The 27,904-nt window shown below is 36.6% G+C and overlaps 1 protein-coding gene across 1 annotated transcript; it reads right to left on the bottom strand.

The window, feature by feature from the left end:
* Positions 1-89: 89 nt before the first annotated feature.
* APPL1 (adaptor protein, phosphotyrosine interacting with PH domain and leucine zipper 1) lies at positions 90-27,801 on the bottom strand. The gene is made up of 22 exons (XM_008498999.2): positions 27,477-27,801; positions 23,488-23,586; positions 22,345-22,404; positions 20,807-20,878; positions 19,930-20,017; positions 18,346-18,387; positions 17,545-17,603; positions 16,909-17,055; positions 15,371-15,453; positions 15,121-15,279; positions 13,869-14,057; positions 13,311-13,353; positions 12,609-12,665; positions 11,841-11,932; positions 10,375-10,557; positions 8,091-8,140; positions 7,555-7,729; positions 7,417-7,453; positions 6,320-6,466; positions 6,025-6,075; positions 5,581-5,670; positions 90-5,003 (listed from the first exon to the last, which is right to left on the bottom strand). Exons 1-22 carry the CDS (start codon positions 27,528-27,530, stop codon positions 4,854-4,856), a joined length of 2,127 nt encoding a protein of 708 aa, XP_008497221.2. The 5' UTR covers positions 27,531-27,801; the 3' UTR covers positions 90-4,853.
* Positions 27,802-27,904: the final 103 nt, after the last annotated feature.

Raw genomic sequence — 27,904 nt, 5'->3', positions numbered from 1 at the left:
GCTACACACTGTCATGCCACTACATGTGCACTAATCAGCCAGCAGGGTTGATAAAGACTTTCTTCTTCTGTTCAGTCTTGGATTGTTGCAAAAATAAGCTATCAGCATTCCCAAGTACAATAACTTCCTCTGAGATAACGTGATTAAAAGAACTGAGCAACACTTTGACAACAGAGAGATATAACCACTTGTTAAAACATCATTCAAGGGAAGGGAGCACATCCTGTCACCAATAATGGTACTTCCTGGAAGTCAGTATTATCAGCAATGCAAGTTTTTGCATCAGTACAAATCCCACTCAGAAAGTTGCTTTAGTTAAGCTTTTTTTTTAAATCTACAAAATGCTTACTGAAGCCTTGGCATAATATGTTCCCAAGATTAGACACAACAATCAAAGACATAAATATGCCATTGGAGGGTTTTAATACAGCTATTCAGGGAAAATGTGCAAGTCAGTCTCAAACACTGCAGAAATCACTTACACTTCACTGGAACAGGACCAATCCAGAACATGATCATAAGAATTTGACCACTCCACTTCATTATAAAAATTACTTGAAAGATTGTACAAAAATCTTGGCTTGCAAAATAAACTTCATTAGGAATACGAGTGCATTCACAATGACACACTGATTTGTTCTTGTTGTGACAATCCACTGTGGCAAGAAAAAAAGAAAAGCCTTGGAGAGGCACTGACTTAAAAGACATTTTGTAAAACGGAGCAAGAGAAAGAAAAAGCAAATTTTCTTTTTATATGAACTATTTCTGAAATAAAAAGATACTATATCATAGCATCATTTTATCCATTGGCTTCTCCTAAATTCTTTGCAAGTAATTAATCAGAATTTACCTTAAACATATGCACAGTCAAATTTGCTTCTTTATACCAATGTGCATAAATTATATCCTCATAAATAGCTTCAGCTGCTTTATATTTTTCAGCTCAGGGTTTACATCCATATGAAGATTAAATTTGACAGCTTTGGGGAGGGGGAATGTTCCTTAACTATTACTTTACTGTTAGTAAATTGTCTTGATACATTTCAAACCTAAGGAAGTAACAGACTATCCAGTACAAATTAGTTTACACTACTGGCTTACTACCAGTTATCTATGACTACATTGTTCATGACTCATAATTTTTTCTCTGATTTAGAGTTGGAGAAAGCTGTTCATCTTCACAGGGGAGTGCTAGATGTTACCTAGAATGCAATCAAATGCATACCCATAAGGATGCTTTATATGTTTTGATATTCATGCTATTTACATACATCAAGAATGTATGCAGCTTGAAACAACTTATAGCAAGACTTCGTCTGTAGTGTTTAAATCTACAGAGTCTAAAAAACTCAATATCCCCTGACTGAGGGGAAAAATGTGAAGGTAACTATTAGACTGCAATTAGCAACATAAAACTTCAGTTCTAAAACCACTGCTGATTCAGCACCTATCAAAGCCCCTTTAAAATAATGCACCTAAAATAATGTTTTCAGGAGTGTCTGAATGAATATTAGATTCATAAGAAGGAAACTACAGCTTCTGCTGAGACTGCCTGAAAGATGAGTCTAAGTAAAAAGCAACAGGAAATCTTAAACAAGAGAAATAAATTACAGAGGAAACCAACCAGTAACTTGCTTATAACAGTAAATTGCTCAGGTGGCGAAACCCTACGGCAGTTCCCAAGAGCATGAGGTGTTCATATTAAAAGTCATCCCCTCGAGGAAAATACTAATAGCTCTTTTTTTTAAATTAACAAAAATATTTTTCAGTGAAGTAGTTGTAAGCCTCATAGGAAAAAGGCTGGCAAATGTCTCTTTTTGAGAGAAGGGTGTGGATAAAACCTCAGCAGGTATTCTTTTGCCTTGAATTAGTTTTAATTACAGAGCCAGGTGCTCCTCCCCTTAAGCAAAACCCATTAATTCTCACACCACTGCCACCTCATTGCACCATTACTGTTCAACTTCTGCATTAATTCTGATCGGCCGTGCCCTTTGTTCTTGCAACTTCCCTCACTCTCCCAGAGGCTTTTGCATTTTTTTGCTCATTTTATACCAGTGAAACTCTCCTAAACAAGCAAAAAGCCCCTCAGTTCATTCATGCATGTCAATTTGCTTTATTGCCATTCATTTCCCTTTTTTTAGTGGCTGAGAGTTATCCAACAGAAAATAAATGCACTTCACTCTTTTACTTTCTGTTACAGACAACTACATTTGGTGGCACAGACAGCCCCACAAGCAAGTGGAATAATTCCATACATGTATTGTTAAATCTGAAAAATCCCATAACAGTAAATTCACCTGCCAACTCTTTCTCCTGATTTCTTCCTTGCAGATTTGTCTAAAACAGTAATGGGAGGCTCCAATAAAAAACCAACAAACATATTAATTCAATTTTCTGACATTTCTTCAATAAGGTTAATGCAAACTAGGTTCAAATCAGAAGTGCTTTCTGATGAGATGGCTCATCTGTTAACAGACTTTGATAGAGAGCTAGGGCTGTTGCAGCTAAACTGGTTACCTCATTACTCCATCCTACTCTGACAAGCAGGGATACAAGTTTCTAGAACCTGCAGCTCACTGATTCCATGTTCTTCCTGTGCTGTTTCCAAATTACTTCATCTTCAGCATGCACTTGAGGAAGTGTCATAATATGACACTATGCTGTCATATTATTTGATAGAAAACTAAAATTTCAGTAAGTTAAACAAAAAAGCAAGAGAGAAACACAATGAATTGAACCAATTTTCAGAGATAAGTTGGCTGCCATGCTATGATCTAAGCCTAGATTTAGGCATGAAAATAGCAAAAATGGGATTTGCTGCCTCTTTACATTTTAATTGGCAAGAATAAGAAGACTCTTAAGAATGAGAGATGAGAATAGGTGACTAGATATAAAATTAAAATGCCACTTTTTTAGAGAAAAGCCTCAGACTTGCATGTTTTGTGTCAGTGTGCTAGCCAAATGTGGCAATGTGTTTGGCCTGACTGAGCAACATCCAAGCAGGTATTTCTGCAGGTTTCTGGCTGGCTTCTCTGGGGATGCAAAATGTACTGCAACAGGCATTGCTAACTAACTCAGGCAGTGAGCCTGGAGGCTGCCTCTCTGCTGATCAGCCTTCTGCTCCCTCTCTGCTCTTTAAGGCAGGAATGCTGAGACCTCTTCTGAGGAGGCTCCAGCCCTCTTGAGGCTGTGGTGCCAGTGAGGTCTGCGAGAGCTGCTCTCCCTCCAGCTGCAGCACTACAGCAGACTCTGCAAGAGCAGGTGCTGCTTGCCCCTTCTCTTCTGTGACAGTCAGGATGCTGAGAAATCTGCATCCCCAGCACAAGGGGAGGAGGAGGAGGAGGCTGCCTTCATTAACTGAGACAGTCCCACTGCAGCACATGAGGAGAACCAAGGGTACCCATCCCACCCACAGCCATCTAGCAGAGAGAGGGCCTAAGGTTCCTCATTGACTTCATCAGCATTGAGCAACTCCAGCTATGAAGGGCTGGGCCACTGCCAGCTCATGGGCAGACATTCAGAAAATTGCTGCCATTCCTGAACACCAGAAATGCCATGCAGTGAACTGTAAAACACTCATAACTGTTATAATATAACCTGGACTATAAGCATATTCTTCTCTTTCTATATTTCCTGTTATTTTCATGCCATTATTAGAGATATCTTCTGTTCCACTGGATTTTAGTATATATAGTAATTAGTGCAAAAATAAATATTTCTCTTCAAACAAGTTTTCTCTTCTGGATCAAAAGGTGAATGCACATTTAGTACTATACAAAATAAATATTACACAGGGTATGGAATACAGAGTACAGATTACAAGCTGTAAACAGACACTGCTTTGAAAAATGCTTTACAGGATTGACTCTAGGATGTAGGATTAGTATAGTTCCTTACTTCAGAGCTAGTCAATTCTGTTTGCAAAATCAATTTCTATAAAAAGACTTATCCTCAACTCATTTTTAGTAAATGTAGTGTACTGGTGACAAGGCATTTACATATTCAGAAGATTTTTCAAATGATGGAATTCAAGATGTTCCTGCAACTGTGTGCTCTATAAAAAGTGAACTCAAAGGCTTATAGCTTTTTATTACATATACCAGGGAAAAAATCAAGAACATGGCACTTGTGCTGTAAGAATATATACATTATTCTTAAAATTTGATAAGGAATGCTCTACACATTCCTTGTGCAGCAAAGTGCAGCTGTGTCTCATCAGCTCCTATCTAGGCCTGACAGTATTTTTTTTTCTCCTGTTGAAAACAAGTCTCAGCATTACATTACCAAAAAAAAAATAGGACAGTATCATACAGTGCAATATGAAAGATCTGTCTAGAGCTATTGCACATATCTCTGATGTTAATAAGAGGTTTTTTCCCTAAATCTAAGAACAGTTATGTGCAACAAACTAGGTAAAGCTTAGCACTGTCTTATCCACTTTTGCTTCCAGCAAGGTGTTCTCCATACTGCAGTGTAAAGAACATGTCAGTGTACTGCTGAAGCCCAGTGAGAGCTTGAAGTTTTGCTTCAAAAGCAATCACTTGCACAGAGGTAAGTGGAGAGGGGAAGGGAACCCAGATTTTTCCACACTGCAGAAAAGCCTTGAGAAAACAGTTTTGTAATGAACATGGTAGCATCACCATGCTTCATCTGGCAAACAGAAGAGAAATTTTTCTGACATGAAAATGGAAATCACTTAATTGAGAGAGTAAAATCAAGGCATAACAGGGTCTACATATTGTGAAGTCTTTTATATAATACAATTGACCCTTCACCTACATTTCACTTCCTGTAGAACTTGTACCATGTCACCAGCTATACCCAAGATTCCAGTTTCAACAAAGCAGGAAACCTTAGGCTTCAGATTCTCGCTTCTTCTTTCCATCTTCTCCTAAATCACTGTCTTCTGACTGACTGCTGCTAAGGACTACAAATTGTCCTTCTCCACTGCTCTGGTTTGATCTGCTGGAAGCAGCTATCAAACGGCTTTGCTCCTCTAAGTCCTGATTTGAGAGGGAAAAGGTGGGAAATCAGAAAAAGAATGTTAACTTTACCCTACTTCAATTGTAGATGACTTTAAATTATCATGATTTATGGACAATCTTTTCATATTACCAATGGACACATTTCTGTACAGAGGAAACTAAAAGGTAAATAGGAAACCAAAACATTTTAATTTCAGAGGCTGGGATTATTAGAACAGCCAACACATCTGTACCTAGAACACAAATCACAGCAGGTCAGAACATGTGTCATCTATAACCTGCTCCCTGACACCTCTTCTCACAGTGTAACTGAACCCTCCTCAGCAAATGACATTATTTTGGGCCTGTGATAGCTGTTCCTTCCTCTACTGCTCTTAAATACTCCTATTAAGAGGGTTTGTGGTTATCTCCTTGGAAAAGCTCTTTTTAAAAACTACTATACAAAATCATGCAAATCAAATTCTAAACAACTGGCACAGGAAATACTTGTAATAATGAACTCAATGGTGTTCTATGAAGTTGTACCAAAGATTATGAAAGTGGAACAAAAGTGCAAAAAAAAAGTAGAAAAAGGATAAATGATGATGAAACGTACCTTTTCAATTTGTTTTTGTTTGTTCAGTTCTTTTTGTTGTTTCTCTTTTACTCTCTCAATTTCTTTCTGCTTTTCTGATGCTTTTCTATCCTAAAGGGGCAAAAAATGTAAATTAGGTAACAACAGCCTGAGATGTTTGATACACAACCAATTCATAGTGAGTTTACTCAAAACTGCTATAACCATTGCTTTGATTATTACTCTTTCAAAGAACTGTTATGTTTGTTAGAGGTAGCAAGCTGAATCCTCTCTCAAATACTGTTCTACAGTTCATATTGGACACTCTTTTTATCTTGAGCTTAAATCCTAGGAAATTAATCCCTTAAAATACATGACAACAGGACTAACGGATGTATAAACATCTTGCAGAATATATTTAATACATGTAAAATATATGCTCTCTCCTCCATTCATGAGTATCCCTTGCCACAAAAAGTTTCTTACCAGTTCTGCATGAAAAGCTATCTGTTTTGCCAGTCCAACAGAATCACAAATCTAAACAGAAAACAGATTTGAAATTATCAAAAAGATTGACAAAAATACCTTTAAAATTAAGCCTGAATTCCAAATTGATATGATAGCATATTAAAGCACTTGCAGGTACTTGGATGGTCATGTTTAGCTGCTTTTCAGTAAATAAAACACTTTCATAGAAATAACTCAGACAGCTTGAATGGTTCTAACATCTTGGAATCCAGGTGAGGTTAAAAACTGACACAAATATACCCATCACCAGTACCTTTTCCCCTTCATTGTTAGATTCAAATATGTAGCAGATGGAAGTTTGGCGGCTCTCAACTCTTCCTCCTGAAGTTCTAAGCACAAACCCAAAAAGGCGCTTGTTCTCCTGGTGTGTGGCGTACAGGACTACATTGGGCAAGGGAAACTGCCAAAAAGCATCAAACATGGAGATATTAAAACTGTTTCCAAAATTTTCTATGTAAGGTTTCAAGAACTGCACATTAATTACTTCAATATCCTAAGTGCACAACCACACAGATGTTACAACCTGACCCCACATGTATTTACATATCACAAACAGTGTAAGACCAGAATTAAGTTATTCAAAAGATAGGAAAACTTCTAAAAACACACTCCATGGTCCAAGGACCACATCTGCAATGCCATTCAGCCATCTTTCCAACTGTGAGTACACTCGTGTTCTTTCTCTTTTTCTGTTGAGATGTTCACACAAATTACATTTGTGACTGAGCTTTCAGTCTTTGGTTCCAGGTTAAAGCACAACTTCTTCAAAACCTTTGCTGCAATTAGTTCAGCTCTCCTAAATTATTTAATCAAGAAAAAACAAACTCAAAAGCAAACACAAAACGAACAAACCACATACTGTTATTATTGTATTACAAAGATTTTGCAGTCTTATTCCTGTAAGGGTCAACTCTAGAAATTTCAAACATCATTTCAGGATTTACCAAAGGATAAATTTTTAAATTCTAAGGCCCCTACTGCAGCTGTTATAAATTGATAGGACAAGTCCTTCCTAGTGGTAAGTGTACATATTTACAATACTGAGGGCATTAAAAAAAAACAAACCAGTAAAGCCAAACACTAAATGCATTATTAGAACACAATATTCTGGCTTACCCTATGAAACTGAGGGGCTCAAAAGCCTATAAAGTCTATTTGACCTATTCAAATCACTCCCCTCCAACTAAGTTTCTGATTTTCTCTATTTTTTAATAGTGTTAGTCTCCTAATTTCAGTGGAAGTTTGGGAATCTCAGGCTGTCGGTGATTTTTGCTAAGATCTAAGAATAGTATTTTTAAATTAAAAGAACTACATTGATGGATATTTATCTTAAAAGGTAAAGTTACTTACTCGTAGTCTTGTAACTTGTGTCTGTGGATCAATTAACCTAAAAGTTGGTTTTTAAAAACAAACCAAAAAGTAAATTTTACCAAAGTGAAAAGACCATTCTGTAAATAAATATCAGTAGAAGTCAGGAAGCAAACTTACTTTAAACAGTCACAAGTGACCAATAAATGTGACTCTGTCATCCTGAAAATATTATGGATGGCCCGAGCTGCCAGAATTTGACGCATTGTTTCATAAACAACATCTGGACTTTCATCAGACTTCACCTCCATAGAGCCCAGAAATCTTACAATAAATAACTGATGAAGAATTGAATCTAAGATAAAGAAAAGTATTGAAAAGCATGAGCTCAGAGTTTTCTATTCAAAACCACAGATGGAGTGCATTCAGGAGAACTTTAAACAACTTGAAAAGATATTGCTCATACTTACTGAATTGTAACTACAGCTACTAAACAGCAAGTCACACACCTTTTCATTCAGTTTGATGAGCACAAAAGATGCAATGATTATTTTTAACAGACTGGCAGACAGCATCCTAATTTAATCCCAGTTGTCTAATACACTACAAATGTGACAAAGCATTTGAAAACTGGGGTTAAAATAGAAGCTACAGATTAAAAATTAAAAATAATTTCCAAATGCAATTTTTTAAAATTGAAATAAAATTTGTTTTACCTTCTGTTTCAGATTTTGAGCCTCCAGATTCACCAAAAGGATTTGTTCGTCTATTAAAAAATGAAAATATTGAACCAGGAGTCAGACTACAAGATCCACTACTGAATAACATAGTAGTGTCATGCTGCATCAAGTAAGAACATGTAATGATTTCACAGACTTGTAATCGAGAGAAATAATGTATGTAAAGCAATTTAATCAAGAGTTATACAGAAATTGCTACTATTTGAGGGCTCAAATTATGGGAAAAAATCCCTTATACTATTGTCCTATTGCTGCCACAGAGTTTGCTCACATGATACTTTATAACATCTGAATTAAGCCCAAGTCCAGACCTTCTTAATATTTGAAAAAGTATAGCTTTAGGGAAGGAAATTTCATAGAGCAGCTTCAGGAAGTACAGCCAAAAGCTACTGTTTCCAGTACTCCATAGGAGCACTACACTTCTCATCACTGTCTCAGGTTATTGAATTACTTACTGAAGAGAAGTCACTGGTTTTGTTTCAAATGCAGCTTTGTGAAAACATCACTGGGTTTTACTCCTAGAGGGTCAAGAGAAATGTGGCTATTTCTGGCTCTCGAAGAGAGAATTACTATCAGTTACAATGAAAAGTGAAAATACTCTAGGCTTCCAAGTCCATGGTTTTCAAGAGCAGTAAAGCAAAGCTGAAAAGAGCACAGGAAATGGGGAAATTTTACTTAAAACCTCTAAAGAGGAAAAGAACTCTTTGGCCAACTGGTAGCTGAATGACCCTTGTCAAGGGTTGAGTAAACTTCAAAACAGATTTTATAGAGCAATGAAGATGTCATCTCTAGTGTTCTAAAAGCAAATCTATGAACTAAGAGGAAAAAATTTCAAACTCTTGTTCAGCTCTGTGTCATACTGACTGCCAGTTTTATTTTAGTAGTGAAATCTTTTGACTAAGAGATGTCTAAAGTAATAAAATTATTTTAGATTGAACTCTGAATTCAAGAGTGTATTTCTGCTACATTTATTTAATATAGATTCAATAAAAATAATCCCCCTAAATGCTGACAGGTGTAAATACACTGATGGGAAATTCTTTCTATTAGCATCTTCTATTGCTCAGGTTTTTTTTGTGATTTAGGATTAGACTTGAAAAGTAAATGCAAAACCTCACTGGACCTCTCAAAGGACAAAAATAAAATTCAGTTATGTCATCAGTATCGGAAACTTAAGAAAAGTCAATGTTTCTTTTTTAATGATAAACACTTCTAAAGTAGCATGTTGCCTGTCTGTACAAACACTGCAGTTCTTTACTGACAACGATGGTTAACTGGAAATACATAGCACAAATCAATATAATTTCTGCAATGAAAAGTATTTTCTAAATGGAATTATAACTGATGACATGAATTTAGTGGAAGTATGAACCCTTCCACTTTGTGAAATACTGTTCAAGTATTCAAAATCAATTTTTAAGGCTCTATTTAGCCAACTGATCAGTCAACAAGAATATAACTGTCAAAAAAATAAGAGTTAAACATATATAATTTTAACTCTACTGTCTCTGTGACATTTTTCTAAAGGAGCAGGGGGATTCAACACATTATTGTAACTGGAGTCACATTAATTAGTTTTTAGCTTTTTGGTTTTTCTTGTTAAGAACAACTGGATCTGCAAATATTTTTTCTTAATATGTGAATTCTTTACATATGGTTCCAGAAATGCAGTGCAGATTTACAGGTTTTTATTTATTATGTTTGAATAGGAAGTTTACAAAAAAACAAGTAGAAGACAATGTTTTTATATTTTGGGAAGAGCTCTTAGGCAATTTTAACTTGTCTGTATATGAGATTTCTCTAGAAGCCTAGATCATTTTCACTCACCTTTCAGGTTAAGAAGAGTGTGTCATCGTATGCCATCATCATTTGGAGGCAGGATTACCAAATTTCTCTTGAGTTTCCAAGAGGAAATAACCCAAGCTGCTGGGTGAGCAAGCAATAGGAAAGGAAAATACTTTATGAAACCAAAAGATTATAATAAATCAATAAGTAAAAGCATTAGCTGCTAAAGCAAGAAAAGCTAAATAGAAAACTACACCTTGAATCTAGTGTGTGTAATTAGGTCGTTACAACTCCATTTAACAATTTTTTAAAATGTCTTGCTTTGCTGGCCACTGCAAGTTTTGTGACATGAGTCAGGGCAAAGGCAACGTGTTTTGGAGTGGCAGCCTAAACATGGTTTTCCTGGTTTGTTGTTTTTTTTTTTAATTAAAGCATTAACTTGAGGATTTTTTTTCCTTCTCTGTACATCTCCTACCTTCCCGATTGCCCTGAAGATTTTCCTTGACCAGGCAGATCTTCACTAACTGGAGATATTATGTCAAACTGTATAGGGGTGTCAGGGGCAACAAGAGAATCCAGAGAAAGTGCTGATAAAGCTGTTGTTTCAGATCCCAGTGAGCCTGTGCTGCCAGTACGAACTGCAGGGGGACGAGATTGTCTGAAAATAAACAAACAAAAACAAAATGAAGGTATCTTAGTTCTTAGTTTCAGGTTGATTGATAATAAATGAGATATGGGAAACCAATACAATATTCCAAAACTTGGATATAAAACAAAAACTAAAAACCTAAAGATAATCACTGTAAACAAAATGGAATCTATATTCCTAGTCAAATTTAAATAAGATAAAGATACTATTTTCATTACACAATTGCATCAGGTTGTATTATATTTCATTTGTGATCAGATAACAATGTTAAAAACAATCTGAGGTCTGCTTTCAGGGACCAGATGCATTAATAAAAATCTCAATATAAATTCATACAACAAAGCAGACCTCTGACACACCCAACAAAACTGTCTGATCATCTGGATTACTTGTAACAACATACACCAAACAACTGAGGTTTAACAAGGCACCTGGGTCATAACAACCCCATGGTAAGCTCTACAGGCCTGGGGAAGTGTCTTTAGAAAGCTCTAAGTCTGAAAGGGACCTGAGGGTATTGGTTGACAGTCGACTTAATGATCAGCAGTGTGGCCAAGGAGGCCAGTGGCATCCTTGCTTCTATTAGGAACACTGTGGCCATCAGGTGATCTGTACTCTGTTCTGGTGAGGCCATATCCTGATTACTGTGTTCAGTTCTGGGCAACTCCCTATAAGAGGGACACAGAAGTGCTGAGTCCAGAGAAGGGCAACAAAGCTCATGCCTGAAGCACAAAGTCCTACGAGGAGCAGCTGAGGGAGCTGGGGTTGTTTAGTCTGGAGGAGGCTGAGAGGAGACATTATTGCTCTCTTCAGCTACCTCAAGGGAGGTTGGAGCAAGGATGGAAAAAGCCTCTTCTCCTTGGTGGACTGTGATAGGACCAGAGGACATGGATAGAAGCTGTGCCAGCAGAGGTTTAGGCAAGATGTTAGGAAATATTTTTTCACTGAGAGGGTTGTCAGGCATTGGAATGGCCCAGGACAGTGGTGGAGTCACCATCCCTGGAGGTATTTAAAAGGTGTTTGGACCTGGTTCTTAGGGACATGGATTAGTAGTTAGCTTATGGTGCTGGTCAAAGTTTGGACTGGATGATCTTGGAAGTCTCTTTCAACCTAAAACATTCTGTGATTCTGTAATGCTAGAATGGTGATGTGAAGAAATTATCCTCTAGCCTTTCAAAGATGCCATTCTGAACGTACAAAGTTTTGTTGTTTGGTTTTTATCCTGGAATTTTACCCAGGAATCTCTTTACAGATGTGTTCTTCAAATTACTTACAAGTGTTCATTAACTTACACAATTGGCCGCATGCTCTCGTGCCTCTGATGAAAGGAAGGAGATGGAGTAACAGCTTCCAGAGCTGACTGATTTACACGTGCAGCAATTTCCTGCAGTAGAGAGATGGGTAAAAAAATAACTGAAAACTTTTTCCTCAAAATAAGCTTTAACAATTTAGTTTTATTTATATGCAATTGACAGAAAACTTAAACTTATCCCTTAGTAAGACTCTTAAATTCCTAAATTTTTGTTAACGTAGCTGTAATGTTTTCTTCTAACACCTTGCAAAATCTTCCTAACCTTGCTAAATTTAAAGTAATGTACTTTAGATAAATTTCCCAATAAGATAATGTCCCAATAAGTCTGACAAAATAAGGTAATTAGCCAGGAAGAAAAAGAAAAATCTCATTAGAGAAATGCTGTCCTCAAATACTAATGAAAATATATGAAGATTCCAAAGTCTGCACTTGAAATTTGGTAAAACCTAAATGTGTCTAAAAACCAAGACATGAGCAATGATCAAGTAAGGACTTGAAAGAATTCCATTTTAATCTTTCATTGAAATCACTAATTCTGAAGTGTCAATACTTAATGTTGATGGTTTAACTTCACTGGGGATAGGCAACAGCAAAAGTCCTTGAGGAAATAGTATTTTTGGAAATGAAAAGCTTAGAATTTATAATTTAGGAACTAGTCAGTTTAATTCTATGCTATACAATTAGATCCAGATGATCTCTAATTTTGTGCAAATCTTGACATAGTACTCATAACTTTTAGTACAGTTACCTCAGGGTTCTCACTAAGATATATCTGTTTAGATATGTTGTTTATGGTGCATATCCACTGAAAGAGAGAGAAAAAAGAAAAAAATTAAATTGTCATATAGTTTTTTAAGAAACTTGATTAAATAGTGTCAGCTTGATTAAATAGTGATTAAATAGTGTTAGCATTTTCTATTTTTTTGTAGCTACAAGAAGCCAAACATTCAGCTTCTATTTAAATTCACTATCTGCATACTGCACCCTACAATATCAGATTTTACTTGAAAAAATTGTTTTAGTCACAGAGAATATCAAAACTAAACCAATCTTAAATCAGGACTCTACGGCATTAAAAATAAAACAAAATCAGGATTCTCTGTACTCCATCATCCTGTGACTGCAGATGACATTATTTCCTCAAGATATCAGAAAGATTCCATCTGCCTTTCGTGGCATTTCACCATTTCTTGCACTTGTGAGCAAGAATCGCAGAATAATTCGGGTTGGAAGGGACCTCTAAAGGTAATCTAGTCCAACCCCCAATTTCTTTCTTTCTCTAAGATTGAAACAGTAATATTTTTTGAGACTTCATGAACTGGCCATTATGGATAGAATGAGTTAAAAGTTCCCTGCTTACCACCCAGGTAATTCCAACAATTGTTAACAACGTGTTCCTTCTGCACAACAGAAAATCATTGGGCTCCATGTGAACCTCCTACAAACTTACCTCTTCATAATCTTTTTTACTCTCTGCCTGTAAGATTGAAGACCTGAAAGAGAAGAATGAAAAAGACAACATTGTCTATTTAAAATGCCTCATGATTACATTCAGAGAGAAAACTGCATTATCATGTTTGTATAATGCACAACAAATGAAGAAAAACTGAAGATTCTGTGTATGTGCCAAATCAGTTAACATTTAATTGAGGGGGGTGGAGGACAAGGGGAGATCTAAGTTTTTATTTTAACTGCAATTAGAAGACTAACAAAATTCTAATTGTACCCATGTAATGCTTAAGCACTCATAAATTGTAATAACACACCACTGTAAACTAGTTATGGTAATTTTATTCTGAAATAATAGCTACAGCTCAGCTACATTATAGAGCTATTAACCTAAAAAAAAAACACCAAACCCACAGATATTATAATGTTAAGACATCCCAGATTTGCTTCTAAAAGCCCCCAAAATCTACCAAGCTATGATCTGGCCAGACGTAGCCATCTTTCTTTTCTTAATTACTGAGTCCAATATTCCAGGTAACAGTAATATAAGAATACTTACTTTTTACCATCAAAAGATGTTATCTGAAAACAGTACCGTCTGTCCTCACAGTCCACAGCCATTACAGAGCAATTGTCTATATCCATGACAAGTCCCCCAGCCACGTCACCTCTTGCCTGGCTCATCAAATTTCCACCTTGAGTGAAGTAAAACTGTCTGTCCCAGCTGGAAGATACCAGCCCTGTTTTACTAAAAGATAAAACGAGATTCTTAGTAGATTAGGTGGTCAACTGAGCTACATAAATAAGGAAAAAAAAAAAAAAGTAAATTACTTGGTATAAACCATTCTACACACATAAGAAAACTTTTATCCCCCCTTTAACGTTTTAGGTTAGTTAAATGTGTCTGTTATTTTTTTTCATTCTAAACCTATTTCTAGGCAAGGAATACATAAAATAATTTCTTTCTTAAATTATGTGCAACTTATTTTAGAATAAAAAGCCTAAGTACTTCAGTTTTGATGGTCAGCTTTTACAGTATTGCTTTACATAACATGCATATTCAAATTGTATACTTTGTCAATATAACTGTTTTGGTTTTTTTTACAGATACTCTCTTCATTAATAATTTGCTGCAATTGTGCTCTACTACAGAAATGCATGATTTATTCAGTGAGTATGTTACTTTAAGTAATATTGTAAAAGTAGTCTAAATTCGCTTTTAAACTCCTTGGAGCTTGCTATATAAATTACAGAAAAAAATCCGAGTCTTACTTTTTTTTAGTAAGAAAATTAGCTGCTAGCCTCTAAACCAGAGTAACAACTCCCTCCAGTGGACAAAAGACAAACTACATCATGAAATTGGCCATTCGGATGTGTTTGGGTTGGCAGAGGATGTTTTGCCTCAAGCATCTCAAAACTTGTCATACATATTAGTAAATAGAATCCCAAAGGTTTGATAGATAGTTTTGTGACGATCCTGAGGGCTGCAATCTTCTTGTTTTACAACTACAAACCAGTGAACTCACACTCTCTTAAACTTTAATTATTCTTTTTGATGTGAAAATTCAGGCAAAATTACACTAAAATCAGGATAAGTATGCACCTGAAATGGCACTATGTCAGTGTAACAATGAAATTAATACTGATCAAGTGAAGGAGTTCAAAGAAAGAAACAGAATAGCTCCTATGTGACTTAATCAACTGAGCAGGTAAAATCAGCACAGCTAACTTAGAAGAAATTACATACTTATTTACCTTTTCTTTCTCAAAATTAAGTATTCTGGAATATTTAAGTAACAAGTTAGTCTTACTTTCTTGCATTGAGATAGCCAGCTTTCCGTGTTAGATTTCTATGAACAGGAAATTTTGAAGTATCAGGATCAGGCAAATACAGTGGATCACTGGCTACTTCCAAGTCCTCAATGGTTTGTTGCATGTTTTCTACTTCACACTCCATTTCCCTGCGAACACTAAGGTAATCAACGTGTTATTAAACACAGATAATTTATTAATAAAATAATTGTCTTGATAATAGTTCAGAATTTAATAGAAACAACTTACTTCTGTACGCTTGTGCCAATATTGGTCAAAAATTCTTCTAGTTGCTCAGTCAGATTTTCTGAACCCATTTTAAAAAAACTTATCTTGAAAAAAGAGGATGAAAAAGGAGAATTTAGTCATTAATAAAACTACAGTAACAACAAATAAAACCACAGGAGGCTCAAGTAATCTGTTTTCCACCCTCAATCCCACCAAAGCCTCTCAATAAAGGAGTAGAATGCATGTTCTTGTCTGCAAGTGAAGGTTGATGCTGAAATTGCAGTGGGATTTCATGGTGTCAGAAGGAAATGCAGAGTCACCTGGAAATACAGAAATATGCAGAAACTGCCCTGGAAAAGAAACAAGGTTTGACCTTTTAGTGACCCAAGGTCTCTCTACACTTTTTCAAGCCACCAGTGCTAACCACTGTGCTACAGGTGGAGTTGTTTGAGGGGCACATGAGACAGGAAACCTGTGAGGACTTTTCTGGGACAGCCCTCTAACAGTGGATCCTGCCAAGGGGAACTGCTAATATTTATGTTTATAACACTGTACTCCATATTGACCCAGAAAAACTGCCACATCTAAACTGAGTTTAGCCATATGAAATCTCAGAACAGGAAGCCACAGAGTGCAGCCCTGCCCTTCCTGTTTCTAGATTCAGAAAAAAACTGCACGTCAACATCAGGTTGCACTATCTCCTTTGTTACAGAAAACTGTAGAGCTTAGTTCTTAAATATAAGATGCAAAGCTTAAAAAAGAAGCAAGAGTTTTATTGAATTTGGAAAGCTTTTAGACATTATGCAGAAGTTAATTTCTACTTGAGACACTTGTGGCAGTGCCAGCTAGATGCTGGAATGTTTGGCGTTTTTTTTTTTTTATTTTTAAAAAAGCATACTGATGACATACTTCTGAAATACTAATTAAGTCTCTCCAAATAACTTTTTCATACTTGTATTTTTTATTTTACCCATCCTTGAACCAATCAGGTACTCACATTAAGCAAAACCAAGCCAGAATGATTTTTAGCATTCCATTTCTTCCACAAACTTGACTGAAAACAGTAGCAATACAACTTGATCTCATCTCAGAGTAGCTGCCACAGCAAAGAGTTTAACTGTCTCCATGTCACTTTCTGAGGTACAACCTCCATGTGTACTTGCATGCATCCAAGTTTTAATCAGCTTTTCCCATTTGTGACCCAGTAGAAAAAGTAGCCAGTAATTAAAATTTAGGCAATGCATTAAATTTAGCCATCTGAGTTTTGGGGTAGAATTAGACCTTTGTATTTGTCACCCAGAGTTTGCTAACATTCTCTGATGGGTATGAGGGCATGCCATGATGAGATTCTTGCGGTGAGCAGGAAACAACCAGTGCTAGCTACTGAGAGTGTTTAAGGCAGCAGCTGTGGCAGCTACAGGGATGAGGATGGGTTGTGTCTTTTTCTCCACTTGGTTCCTTGGAGTGCAAAAAAAAGTCCTGCAGTGGATTTCAGCACATCAACCTTCATGAAGCACACAACTTGTTTCAGACCTACAGATTTTAGAATCTCAAGTTACCTGAGCTTGCATGTATCCTAGCAAGGGTTCTAGCACAGCAATTTTCTTTTTGTACTGAAGAGTATTTAATGCACAGAAATAATGCATCATTGTCTGATGCTGTTTTTTCCTGGAAGTATATACATCTTCTGTAACTTCAGCCTTGACCTAAAGAGACACAGACAGGGGCAGAGGAAAAAGGGAATGTTTGAAACTCGGTATTTGTCACATGCCTTCTGGACAGCTTTACAGCCAGCACAGACAAAACAACACAGTAATGTTCTACCCACTGTAATCACCAATTGTATATTTTACTCTACAATTACACTTCTCACTTCTCTAACTTATACATGAGAAAGAAATACAGCATTCTTTTATTCTCAGATAATGTGATTATTTCTTTGCAAAAATACATTGAATTTAGTATCATAATGCTCATCCTAAGAGCATTTTCAGTGTCACAAGACAGGCCTGGATTGGGAAAACCTGCTTTTCTGTTTTCAAGCACAATGTCTAGACTGCTAAAACATAAACTATCAGCCTTCAAGTGAAACCTGCCATACATTGTCTTCAATCATAAATATATGTATGTATGAGATGAAAATCATTACTTGTCTCCTCTAAAAATCTTTCTATGAAGTATTTTGTTTTACGAACCTTTTCATTTTCCCTCCTTTTTGACAGCCGACCGTATCTGGTAATGGCAGCATCGTGGTCTAAGCAATAAAGAGGGAATTTGATAAATGAATGACTTATGAAACATAGCAGAAAACTTTTTTTATCACTTGTGCATTGCACAGCTGAATGTGAAGTTCTGTAAAACCTTTAAGAATTCTTTTCACTTCTTTATAATTACTTCACTGACACAGATACTTGTGCTGAAGAAAAAAGCCAACATGGCCAAATGGTAACCAATTTCCCCAGTCATCTAATATTCTTCAAAGACAGAAACCTTCTGTAAGTAGAGACAATTTTCTATTATGAAAACCTCTATCTAATCATTCTTTCTTCTAAAGCAATGATGCCATTTACATTAAGAGAAGCAGAAGCCTTACTTAGTCCTTACTTTAAAAATATGTCCTCTACGATATAGTAGAGCTACTTGAAAAGAGCAACTTCTGACAATAAAGAAGAAAACTCTCAAATTTAACTTTAATAAGGGAGTTAACACCTTACTTTTTTAGTAACATAATCCTAAATTATTTAATAATTATATATATGCTTAAAGCATTTTTAAAAAGACTAATATTGTCAATTTGCTGTAACACTTTGGTACAAAAAAGCAGAGATGAATAAGTGAACTAAGGAAAGCTGGGTGCCTTAGTATCACTGAAAAAAACCTGCATCTAAATTATTAGCTTTAAGCCATGCAAATATCTTCACTAGTTTTCTGAGTAAATAATCTACAATAATACTGTTGTTTTGTAATAGCTATAACAATAATTATTTTACACTTACCATTACTTGCAATTTGGAAAACTTCTTTCAGAGTTAGTATCTCTACAAAACAACATATCACAATTTAATAAATTTAATAAATTAATAAATTAAGATTTATATATTAAGGTTTCTTGTGCAATGTTTGACTACTGAACAGTTGTGGTTCACATCTTGTACCATACTGAATTAGCAGCATTTTGCTGTGACAAAAAAAGTCTGCTCCTATTTAAGGCCTCCTATTTAAGACATATCATTTATGTGGCTGTCCAGCTTACCAAAAAAGATACTGTACTACAGAAATTTAAGAGGTACTTCTGGTCTGAGGTGGGGAAGTGGAAGCACAGGAGATGAGGAAGTATCACTGGATCAAAGAAAAGCCCCAAACACATGACATTATGATTCCCCATATCTAAAATTACTCCTGTTCTGTTCTGTTCTAGATGGTTATTCAGTCTCACTATGTCAGAAAATAGAAAACAGAACAAAGCTCAGCACTCGTTCTGATCTTGATGTGGTTTTATGTCATATTACAACATAAACCAGCAGAGAGATGTGTTCAACTTTATGGTAAAGCAAAGACAAAAAAGCACAGAAAACAGCACAGAAAGTGAAGGGCATAAAGAACAATGATATCATTAAATACTACATCAATTGGTGACTGAAAACTTCCAGTGGGAAAATTTAGTTTGTGATTATTGCCTCAGGGATGCTTCTTAAGTATTAACAAGAGATTGTTCCAGCTTCTGAGGAGTAATTTTAGACTTGAGATACTCATGTTCCCATGATTAAAAACCATAAAATATTTAATCCATCATTTTGCAACAAACTATTGCTAAAGAAGTATTTTCCAAAATTCATTAAGTGCTCACACACTTAGGGAAGAGTTGGAATTTTTATTTCCACTTATATTTAAATCTTCTTATGTTAGGTAGAACCACTCCAGCATGTTCACATTTAGGATTTAAATTGATTTGGGTTTAACTGTTACAATTTATAGTTGAAACCCATTGTGCCACACTAGTTTTCACTTTAGCACCTCAAATAAAAGAAATCATAATCAGACACATTAAATATTACTTTAGACCATTATTAGATACAACTGTTATAAAAATAAGTTGGGAGAATCTTAAGCATGCAAATAAGCCATCTATGTTACCAATAGGGCTGTAGAACCACCTTATTAAATCTCAGTAATATAATTAATAAGACTTTGGCATTTTGCCTATTTAGTAAAGTGGAACTCTTATATTGATGTCATGGTACTCTGATAGATTCAAATATTTCCTGAACATGCAAATTACCTGAAAATTATTAATTCCTAATGTTTACAGTAACTGCAAAATGTTAATATTCAATAGAAGGTAAGTGCTGCCATAAAATAAGTAATAGTTTGTTGAAACAGTAATAGTGTTAAGTTCTTCAGCTGCACTAGTCTCATTAGTAACTTGAATGTTTTTAAAAATTGGGAGGTAGGTACATACTTTTGAGAGTTGAAAAAAAAAGTGGTGTATTCTATTTAGTGAAATGAAGCTTTTGAGAATAAGTGCTCCATTTTTATCATTACTCCTGCTGATAAAAAGAGTATTTGTTTAAGCACCCTACCTTTTAGATCTCTTTCTTTAAACTGGGAAATGGGAAACATCATTGCATCTGCAAGCTGAGTTGAAAGTACAGCATGGCAAGAGCTGAGCTGTAAAAAAAGAAAGAAAATTTAGGAAAACAGAGTTCAAATAAAATAAGATTAAGTTTACATCAATTTCACTCAAAGATTAGATGTACAATTCAGATATAAGTTTGCACACTTATTTTTTGTGGCTATTCTTTTATGTGTTCCTGATCTCTTCACTGGCTTTTTATAGAAAACCTTTACACTTCAGTAGTTGTCCCTCCTGTTCCAACTGTATTCCAAGTTACAGCCATGTCAGAAGATGGCCTCATACATTCTGATGACTGATTTATTTCTCCAGTTTCCCTCCAGCAACATCACAGGCCATCTTTCACAGGTGACAGAGGTAGAACAAATGCATTCATTCTTCCTTCCAAATTGCTGTTTAAGTAGTATTAAAAGCAAGGAGTGGGATCACAGGAAAAGTCCTGATTCAGATCTGAATGGTGCTAGACTGCTAGACAGAAGAGTCAGTCTCTACCTCTAACGACAGCAGGAGGTTCCTTTGTCAGTCGGGTATCTGAAATCAGCAGTTTCTAACTGATGTTTAATGTAATGGGTTTTGGCTGTATCTACAGAAGTTAAAGCTACATTTTTTCTCAACAACTTATCCTCATCTTGCTGAATTGATTCTTTACCTTCTGGTTATATAACATTGAATATATGCTGTAATATATAATTAAGTGCTACCTTATTGACAAATGAAAGCCATTTCTGTAGCTCCTGTCTTAGAAAAGGCTGGAATAATCAAGAAAGTTAAAGGCTATGCATGAGAATGTTGGCAAACTAAGAGAAACAAAGACAAGTACTTGCCTCATCTATTACTTTTGCAAATTGTTGTAGAGTGGAAGTCATAACTTCATCATCTCCTCCTAGTGGAAAACGCTAAAGGACAATAAAAGGAGTCATGTTGTTTGCAGTGTCTTCTGCCACTCACAAAAACTTTATTCATAATTTCTATGAAAGTATTGGGTATTCCATTATTTTAAAATATTACACAGTTTGATACACTGAAGCACTTCATTGTCCTCTGAAGAAGGAACACTTTGGGGAAGAAAAGAGTTATAAACACTTCTCATTTTAAAAAATTGGTTTTAAAATAGGTAAGTTAACTGATTTTAAATTAATTTTTTAAAAATCAGGAAATAAACAGACTTTACATCTATGAAGATTTTCATCCAGCTTTGCAAATTATTTTAAAATTATAAAAAATTAAGCAATATTGGGTGTTTTAAACTTTGAGCTCTTATGTGATCCTGTAAAATTTCTAAACCATCTAGAGGAATGTACTTCTATAATGCCTTGATGCAGGCAAAAGTATGACCAAAATAGGCACAACTCAAAAATATTTAAAAAATCAGTTAAAATGTTAATTGTGCATTTTTATACTAATCTCATGACTGGGAAAAAAGCAGTCCACTGGAGACAAATCAGAAAAATAAGTTAAAAACAATTGTTTTAATTCACTGGAGGAATACAAGAAACACTTGGGAAATACATGAAAAAAAAATAATTCTCTATTAAAAATTCTAAACACCTCCTTCCTGCTTGTTAGGTTCCCCTCTCCTTCTAATTAGTGTAAAAAAATGTAACTGAAATAAAGATATTTGGTGTATATTTTGATATTTACAACTGCTAACAAACAGAAATGTCATACCTTAATTAGTTCTTCTAATCTGAAGGTAGTTCTTTTATTTTTAATTTTTCAAAAACAGATGAGACTGTAATTCATTAAGCAGCTGAGTCACTGAAGTCAATTTGGTATTGTAATAACCATGTTAATTCAAATGACACTACTGCAGCCACTTCAAACAAAACTAAACAGAGTCCACAGATACACAAAGCAGCATTTCCAGCTTGTCATTAGGAATGTAAGATTTTTTTAAAAAGAAAAAAGCTACTCTACATCTCTCTGTTTCTTCATCTCTTCCTAATTGGGACCACTGTAGGTAGTAAATTATCATTGTTAAATAGAGATTTCTATGCAATCTCTTCTCTGATTAGTAAAATTAAAGCACAGGGAACAGTAAAAATTAAAACAGTGAACAGGCTTATAAAGCAAGAACAAAACACTGCCACCACCACCCTTAGCAACCTGCAAAACAGTTATCCAAAAGTGAAATTCCAGAACGTAGCACTATTCATCATGGTAAGAGGAACTTCATTCTATTTTAGTTGGAAGAACTGATATGAAGACAATAGGTTATATTAGCAAAGATTCATGCCACAAACTAGAGCAGTTGATTTGATCTGAACCAAACCTCAATACATTCTACATTGTGCTCTGGGAGATAAACACCTACAGCAGTACAGTCCTGACCACACAAATACAACAAGGACTTACACAGTACCTGCTTCTCATATTCCTTCAAAAGTTTTGAAGTCAGATGAGTTGCTGCACTTAATTCATTCTGATTTAAAAAAAATAAAGAAAAATAAGTAGCTTGTTACTTTTTTTATTCAAATTATTTTTAAAATTGCATATACGAAGAGGAAACTATTACAGATGTGGAACTTAAAATCTGACTACAGATTTTCAGAAAACCTAAGCATCCTGCCCTTCCATTTCTCTAACATCATTGAGAGGTACACGTAATCAGTGTTCACAAATACCAAATTCACAGCCTGTACTATGCAGACCAATTTTAGTATTTTTCATATTATACAGTGCACATCTGCATTCATTTCTTTCAAATTAGCTGCCCTAGTTATTGTGTATTAGGAATTTGTTATCTCTACAAGAAAAAAAAAAGATTACAATCAAACTCAATGCTACCTGCTTACAAACTGCTTTGTACTTGTACACAGACAGGACCTAATTAGCAGATTCCTGGTACCGACTTCCTTTCATGATGCAGTTGAAGGAGAAAGTACAGAAATTAAAAGCTAAATAGAAAGGCAGTAAAATAAAACTACATAGCAGTAAACCTACAATAGGCATTCTAATCATTAAAGACAACAGTAAAATAAAAATTTTAAAAGAGTAAAAAAATCAGTAAAAACTCAAACAGTTCCAAGTATATACAAATTAAAAATACAGCCATCAACACAGTTGTTCAGAAAAACACACAAAACAGATTCTGGCTATGGCATCTAAAGGTATTTACTTACAGATGATGAATGGAGCAGGAATATATTGTGAGTAAAAAGTAATCTCTGATGTGTTACATATACACCAGGATCATGATGGGAAACATTTTAGAAACAATTGGGAAATACAGTAAAACCAGTAAAAGACCTGACAATATTTTACCTGTCATGAGAAATTCTGTTGCAAAATAATGTGTTCTTTACCAAATTCTAACATACAGAAGAAGTCATTTAATTCTTACTTTATTTCAATTCCACATTTAAAAAACAGGGAAGTTTTAAAACATATTACTTGTAACTTAAGGAAGAAAAAAAAAAAAAAGAAAAAAATGAAAAAAAAAGAAAAAGACATGAAATGTGGCTCAAAAGCTTTATAATGCATTCAAGAATTTCATCAGCACTACCTGTGCATCATATATTCTGTGCATGGCTTGAAACAGCTGATTTATGTAATTGGAAATTGCAGCAGCATCTTCTTCAAATACTCCCAGCAAAGATCGGGTCTGTAAAAATGAAACAGCCAAAATACTGACATGTGAGTTTAACTCAGTAGTGTTTAAATGAAACAATTCCAAAGTAAATAGCAGGTTTCATTACTGAAAACTTTATAAACTGTCCAACAGTATTCACTGGAATGATACATGTGTGTTACAGGATCTTACAGATGCCCAAGCACAGCCTCACTCCTACTCTCAGCATCTCTCCAGATAAGTACATTTTCAGAAAGGGAAGGGTCAAGGGAGCTGGGTCAGCATGTAAAGAAATTAGAACTGTGGGCAGCTACTGGGCCCACTGTGGTAAATCCCTAAGAAAAAGGGTGAAGGTGACTAGTATTAAATAGCATGCCATGTATACACATTTCTTCTGCATTGCAGTAACATTTAATTCTGTGATGTGAGAAATTAAAAACCAAACCAGAACAGTACAACATACATATTGTTGTTCTAACATCCTGTGTTTCTCCCCTTCACCACTCTGTGGTGAAAGACAGTGAGATTTGTCTTTTGTCCTTACCCACAGGCTCAGTGGCTCTGCATCCTATGGCACTGCCTGCATCACTGATGTCTCCACCTCCAAATCAATCTCTTTATCAATGTCCACCAGTTAGACTTCAAAATACTGACCACTACTCTTTAAGCCCAACTCTCTGGCCATTTTTTCCACCCAGGTTGCAGTCCATGCCTCTCCATTTTGGCCAGAAGGATGTTACCAGAGATGGTGTCAGAATCCTTGCTTAAGTCAAGGTAAATTAAATCCTCTGCTCTTTCCTGTGATGAAATGACTGACTCTGTATGAGCAGGCAATCAGGTTGCTCGGGCATAATTTGCCCTTAAGCTTAAATGATATGCTGAATCAATGTTCTTGCATCCTTTTTTGCACTTGGGCTCAATGTTACCACAAGAATATCAAGTAGCTTCTTTTCAGCAAGACAAAATCCCAAAAGGGGTAAGAGTGTACCTGTAATTCTGCACACACTTGAATTAGATGCCTATCTGCCTTACAAACATCACCATTCCATATAATGTCTATAAAGTACTTGAGTAATAAAAAAGAATAATCAAGCAGCAGCATCAACATATTAAATCACTTCAGTGGTGGTTCTAGTATATACATCAAGTGGAAAATGGGGTGGAGTAGGAAAGAGATGGAGGAGAACTCACAAGTTTATCAGGTGTGGCAACATGTTGTGCAATACAAATAGTTGTGGCTCTCCCATTAAAGGAGACATACATGAAAGAATGCAAAAGAAGAATTACATAGGAGCATAACCACCGAATTATATAACCACCACTCGTGACCTTTAAACTTGAACATAAATAAACATGAACTTGTAAGTTTAAAGGAACAGCATGTAAGGTTTCTATATTACACTTACTGTTTAAAAGTGAACACTCAAGAATAAAAACATTTCTATGTTTTATTGTAAAAATACCAGTTATTGGTGTCCCGACTACAAACTGGCAATGTGATACTGATGGAAAGAAAATAACTTGAAACTGTAAACAAGTTACAGAGAGAGAAACTGTTTACTTGTGCTTCTAGTAGAACAGTGCATTATTTTGCTTGTTCTTTAAGGTGCTTTCATCCCATATATATAAGCAGGTATAATAGAAACTACCAGTGATGGGCAGCACAAAGAAACCACCTAGTTAGAAGTCAGTAAACTGTTAAGCATTCTATGTCACTGGATGTATGCTGGTGTCAGTGACATGAGAGACAGCCTGTGGAGTCAAGTCTCTTGGCTTTTTCATTGAGCAATGCTTCAGGAATGCAAGTAAGTCTGAGCAGAAACCCTCCCTAAATATCTATGTAAATGCTGAGTATGTGTGTAATATATGTCCTATGTTAATATTTAAATTACACTGCTTTGCATAGCAGAAGACAATGTAAAGGGGCATTTGGTTTCCACCTGTAAGCACAGTGGTTAGATTTTTATCCTGCAACAAGAGGAAATGAATGGGGTTAGCCATTTTAGAAAAGCCTTTCTTTCCCTCAGATGCAGAAGTTTCATGTGATGTTTATATACCAAAAGCAGTGTCTGAAAAGTGTCTAAAGGTGCAAAACCCCAGATGATAATTCAGCACTTAACAATGGTGTAGGTTGATGATCTTTTTCAATATTACAACATGAACACATCAGTCAGGAAATCAGGACAACTCAAAGAAACAAGGTTTCTTCTTTCTTCAACATTTGATGCCATTTTCATTGCACTGATTTCAAAATAACAGACATGAACTAATGTAACAGAAGACTACAGTCCTAGTTAAGACTTCTAAGAGGTGATTAGGCAGAATTCACCTGAAATATTAGGTTAACTGAGAGATGTAAAATTTTGGACCTAAACCAGAAGAAGATACCAGCATCTCTAATAGTTTAAGCACATGAAACTCAGCAGGCTGAGTTAGGCTTTGCTATCCTGTATCAAAAATAACCTCAAATGAAAGATTCTAGAATTTATAATTATGTTCTAATATGTAAGTTTTTTTCATGACATTGTAGTCTTAAGTGTTTGGAAAAAAACCACTCTACATCCTACTTTTTAGGGATCTTGGGGACCTTATATTTGACATTTCCTATAATTATGAACAGTTCTGCCTCCCACGTACTGAGAACAGAAAGAGATAAATTTATTAAATTACTATTATAATAACACTCTCAAAAATTTTTCCTCTTCATGAGAGTACATCAAGTTCAGCCTCTAGGCCAGAGACCATGCTACAAGTAGATCTCATCTAATGTCTGGTATCTGAGCTATAGGGGGGACTGCCCTTTGGAAAGCAATGATGACCTTCTGGCACGGCCTTCTTCTGATGCCTTTTCTAATTCATCCCTCCACTTAATGTACATTTGTTAAAAAGATTTTAATTTTAGAGGTCTAAATTCCCTATTAAGCAAGAGACAATTTTTCTTCCTAAGGCTGAGGAATGTAAACTATCAATGCATATACTACTACAATATAGGAAGTCTTGCTCATCTCCATAAAGAATGCTGCAAAACAAGGATCTTAATTTAAAATGTTATAATAAAATAAAACATATTGTAAACTTTTTTTTTCCATCAAGGAAGCGCAGTAGAAAATACTTGGTGTTATTGCTGCTAGCAAGAGAAACCAGTGCAAGTGAATAAAGTATTTCCTGCTTAATAGCAGCATGAAAGAGATGCCAGTGCAGTGTATGGCATCACTGACAAAGGTCAAGCGGCAGAAATGGAAGCGAAGATCCCACAGCAATTAAAGGCCTCCCAGCACCCTGCCTTTCCCACCTACCCACAGCATTAACCACCGCCACCATAACCCCATCCAGCAACCGCTTTTCGTCCGTAGCTATTAAACCTTAATGCGTTTTTGGTAAAACAAATAAAAAACATATTGAGAAGTGAAGATGGGTTCTGTCGACACGAGATCTCCAAAATAAGTCATAAATATAAACGCGAGGGTGGGGGATAAGGCAGTCAATGCAAGCTGCCCGCCTGACGCCCGATGCTGAGGCACAGCACCTCCGGAAACTCCGCACCGAGCTTTACGAGCAGGTCATCAGCCCGCAGGACACCCGGGAGGACGCGGCGGTGCAAGCGGGAAGAAGGGGCGGCAGATGCTGTGGAGACACTGCGCAGGGCCCCGCCGAAGCTGACAGCCGCGAGTGACTCCCGGCCCCCGGTCCCTGCCACGCCACCGGGGCGAGAAGCCCAGCAAGGCACCTGGCCCCGCACGCAGCGTCCTTGCTCCGCTGCCAGGGAGGGTTCCCTCCTCCATCCCGACCGCCACCGAGGCTCCGCAACGTGTCCCCAAGGAAACGGGGGACAGGCTGCGAGAAGGGATCAGCGCTAGGCCCGGCGCCCAGGGCTCGGCCCCCATCTGGCCTCCCCCCCTCGGCCTGCGTCTTGCCTCTCATACCTGAGGGCTGTCTTCCAGCGTCTCCTCGATGGGCAGCTTGTCGATGCCGGGCATGGCGGCCGCCGGAGTTGACTCTGCGCCGCTGCAGCTCGGCACGCCCGGCTGACAGGATCCCTCCCCTCCTCACAGGCAGTCACAACACGGACGCCTCCGCGCCGGATATCCCGCCCCCTCTCCCCGCTCCTCGGCCCTCTTGGGGCTCTCTATTGGTTCTTCTGCCCACCCTGCCCACTTTGTTATTTGTCGGTGGGGCTGTCTGTCTGTCTGTACGGACGCGCGGGGATAGCGGTGCCGCCGAGGTGCCGTCGCGCCTCTGCTTGCGAGTGGGTCTCCGCGTGGCACCGCCCCCTGTGGCGGGAACGGCGCGCGCTGGGGCCGCCCCTCAGCCTCTCCTCAGCCGCACCTCCCCTCACCCTCCCCTCACCCTC

The sequence above is a fragment of the Calypte anna genome, chromosome 12 (genome assembly GCF_003957555.1).
Source record: "Calypte anna isolate BGI_N300 chromosome 12, bCalAnn1_v1.p, whole genome shotgun sequence".
In the NCBI taxonomy this organism is placed as follows: Eukaryota; Metazoa; Chordata; class Aves; order Apodiformes; family Trochilidae; genus Calypte; species Calypte anna.
Note: the sequence above shows the minus strand (reverse complement) of the source record. Positions and strands in the feature narration are given on the sequence as shown.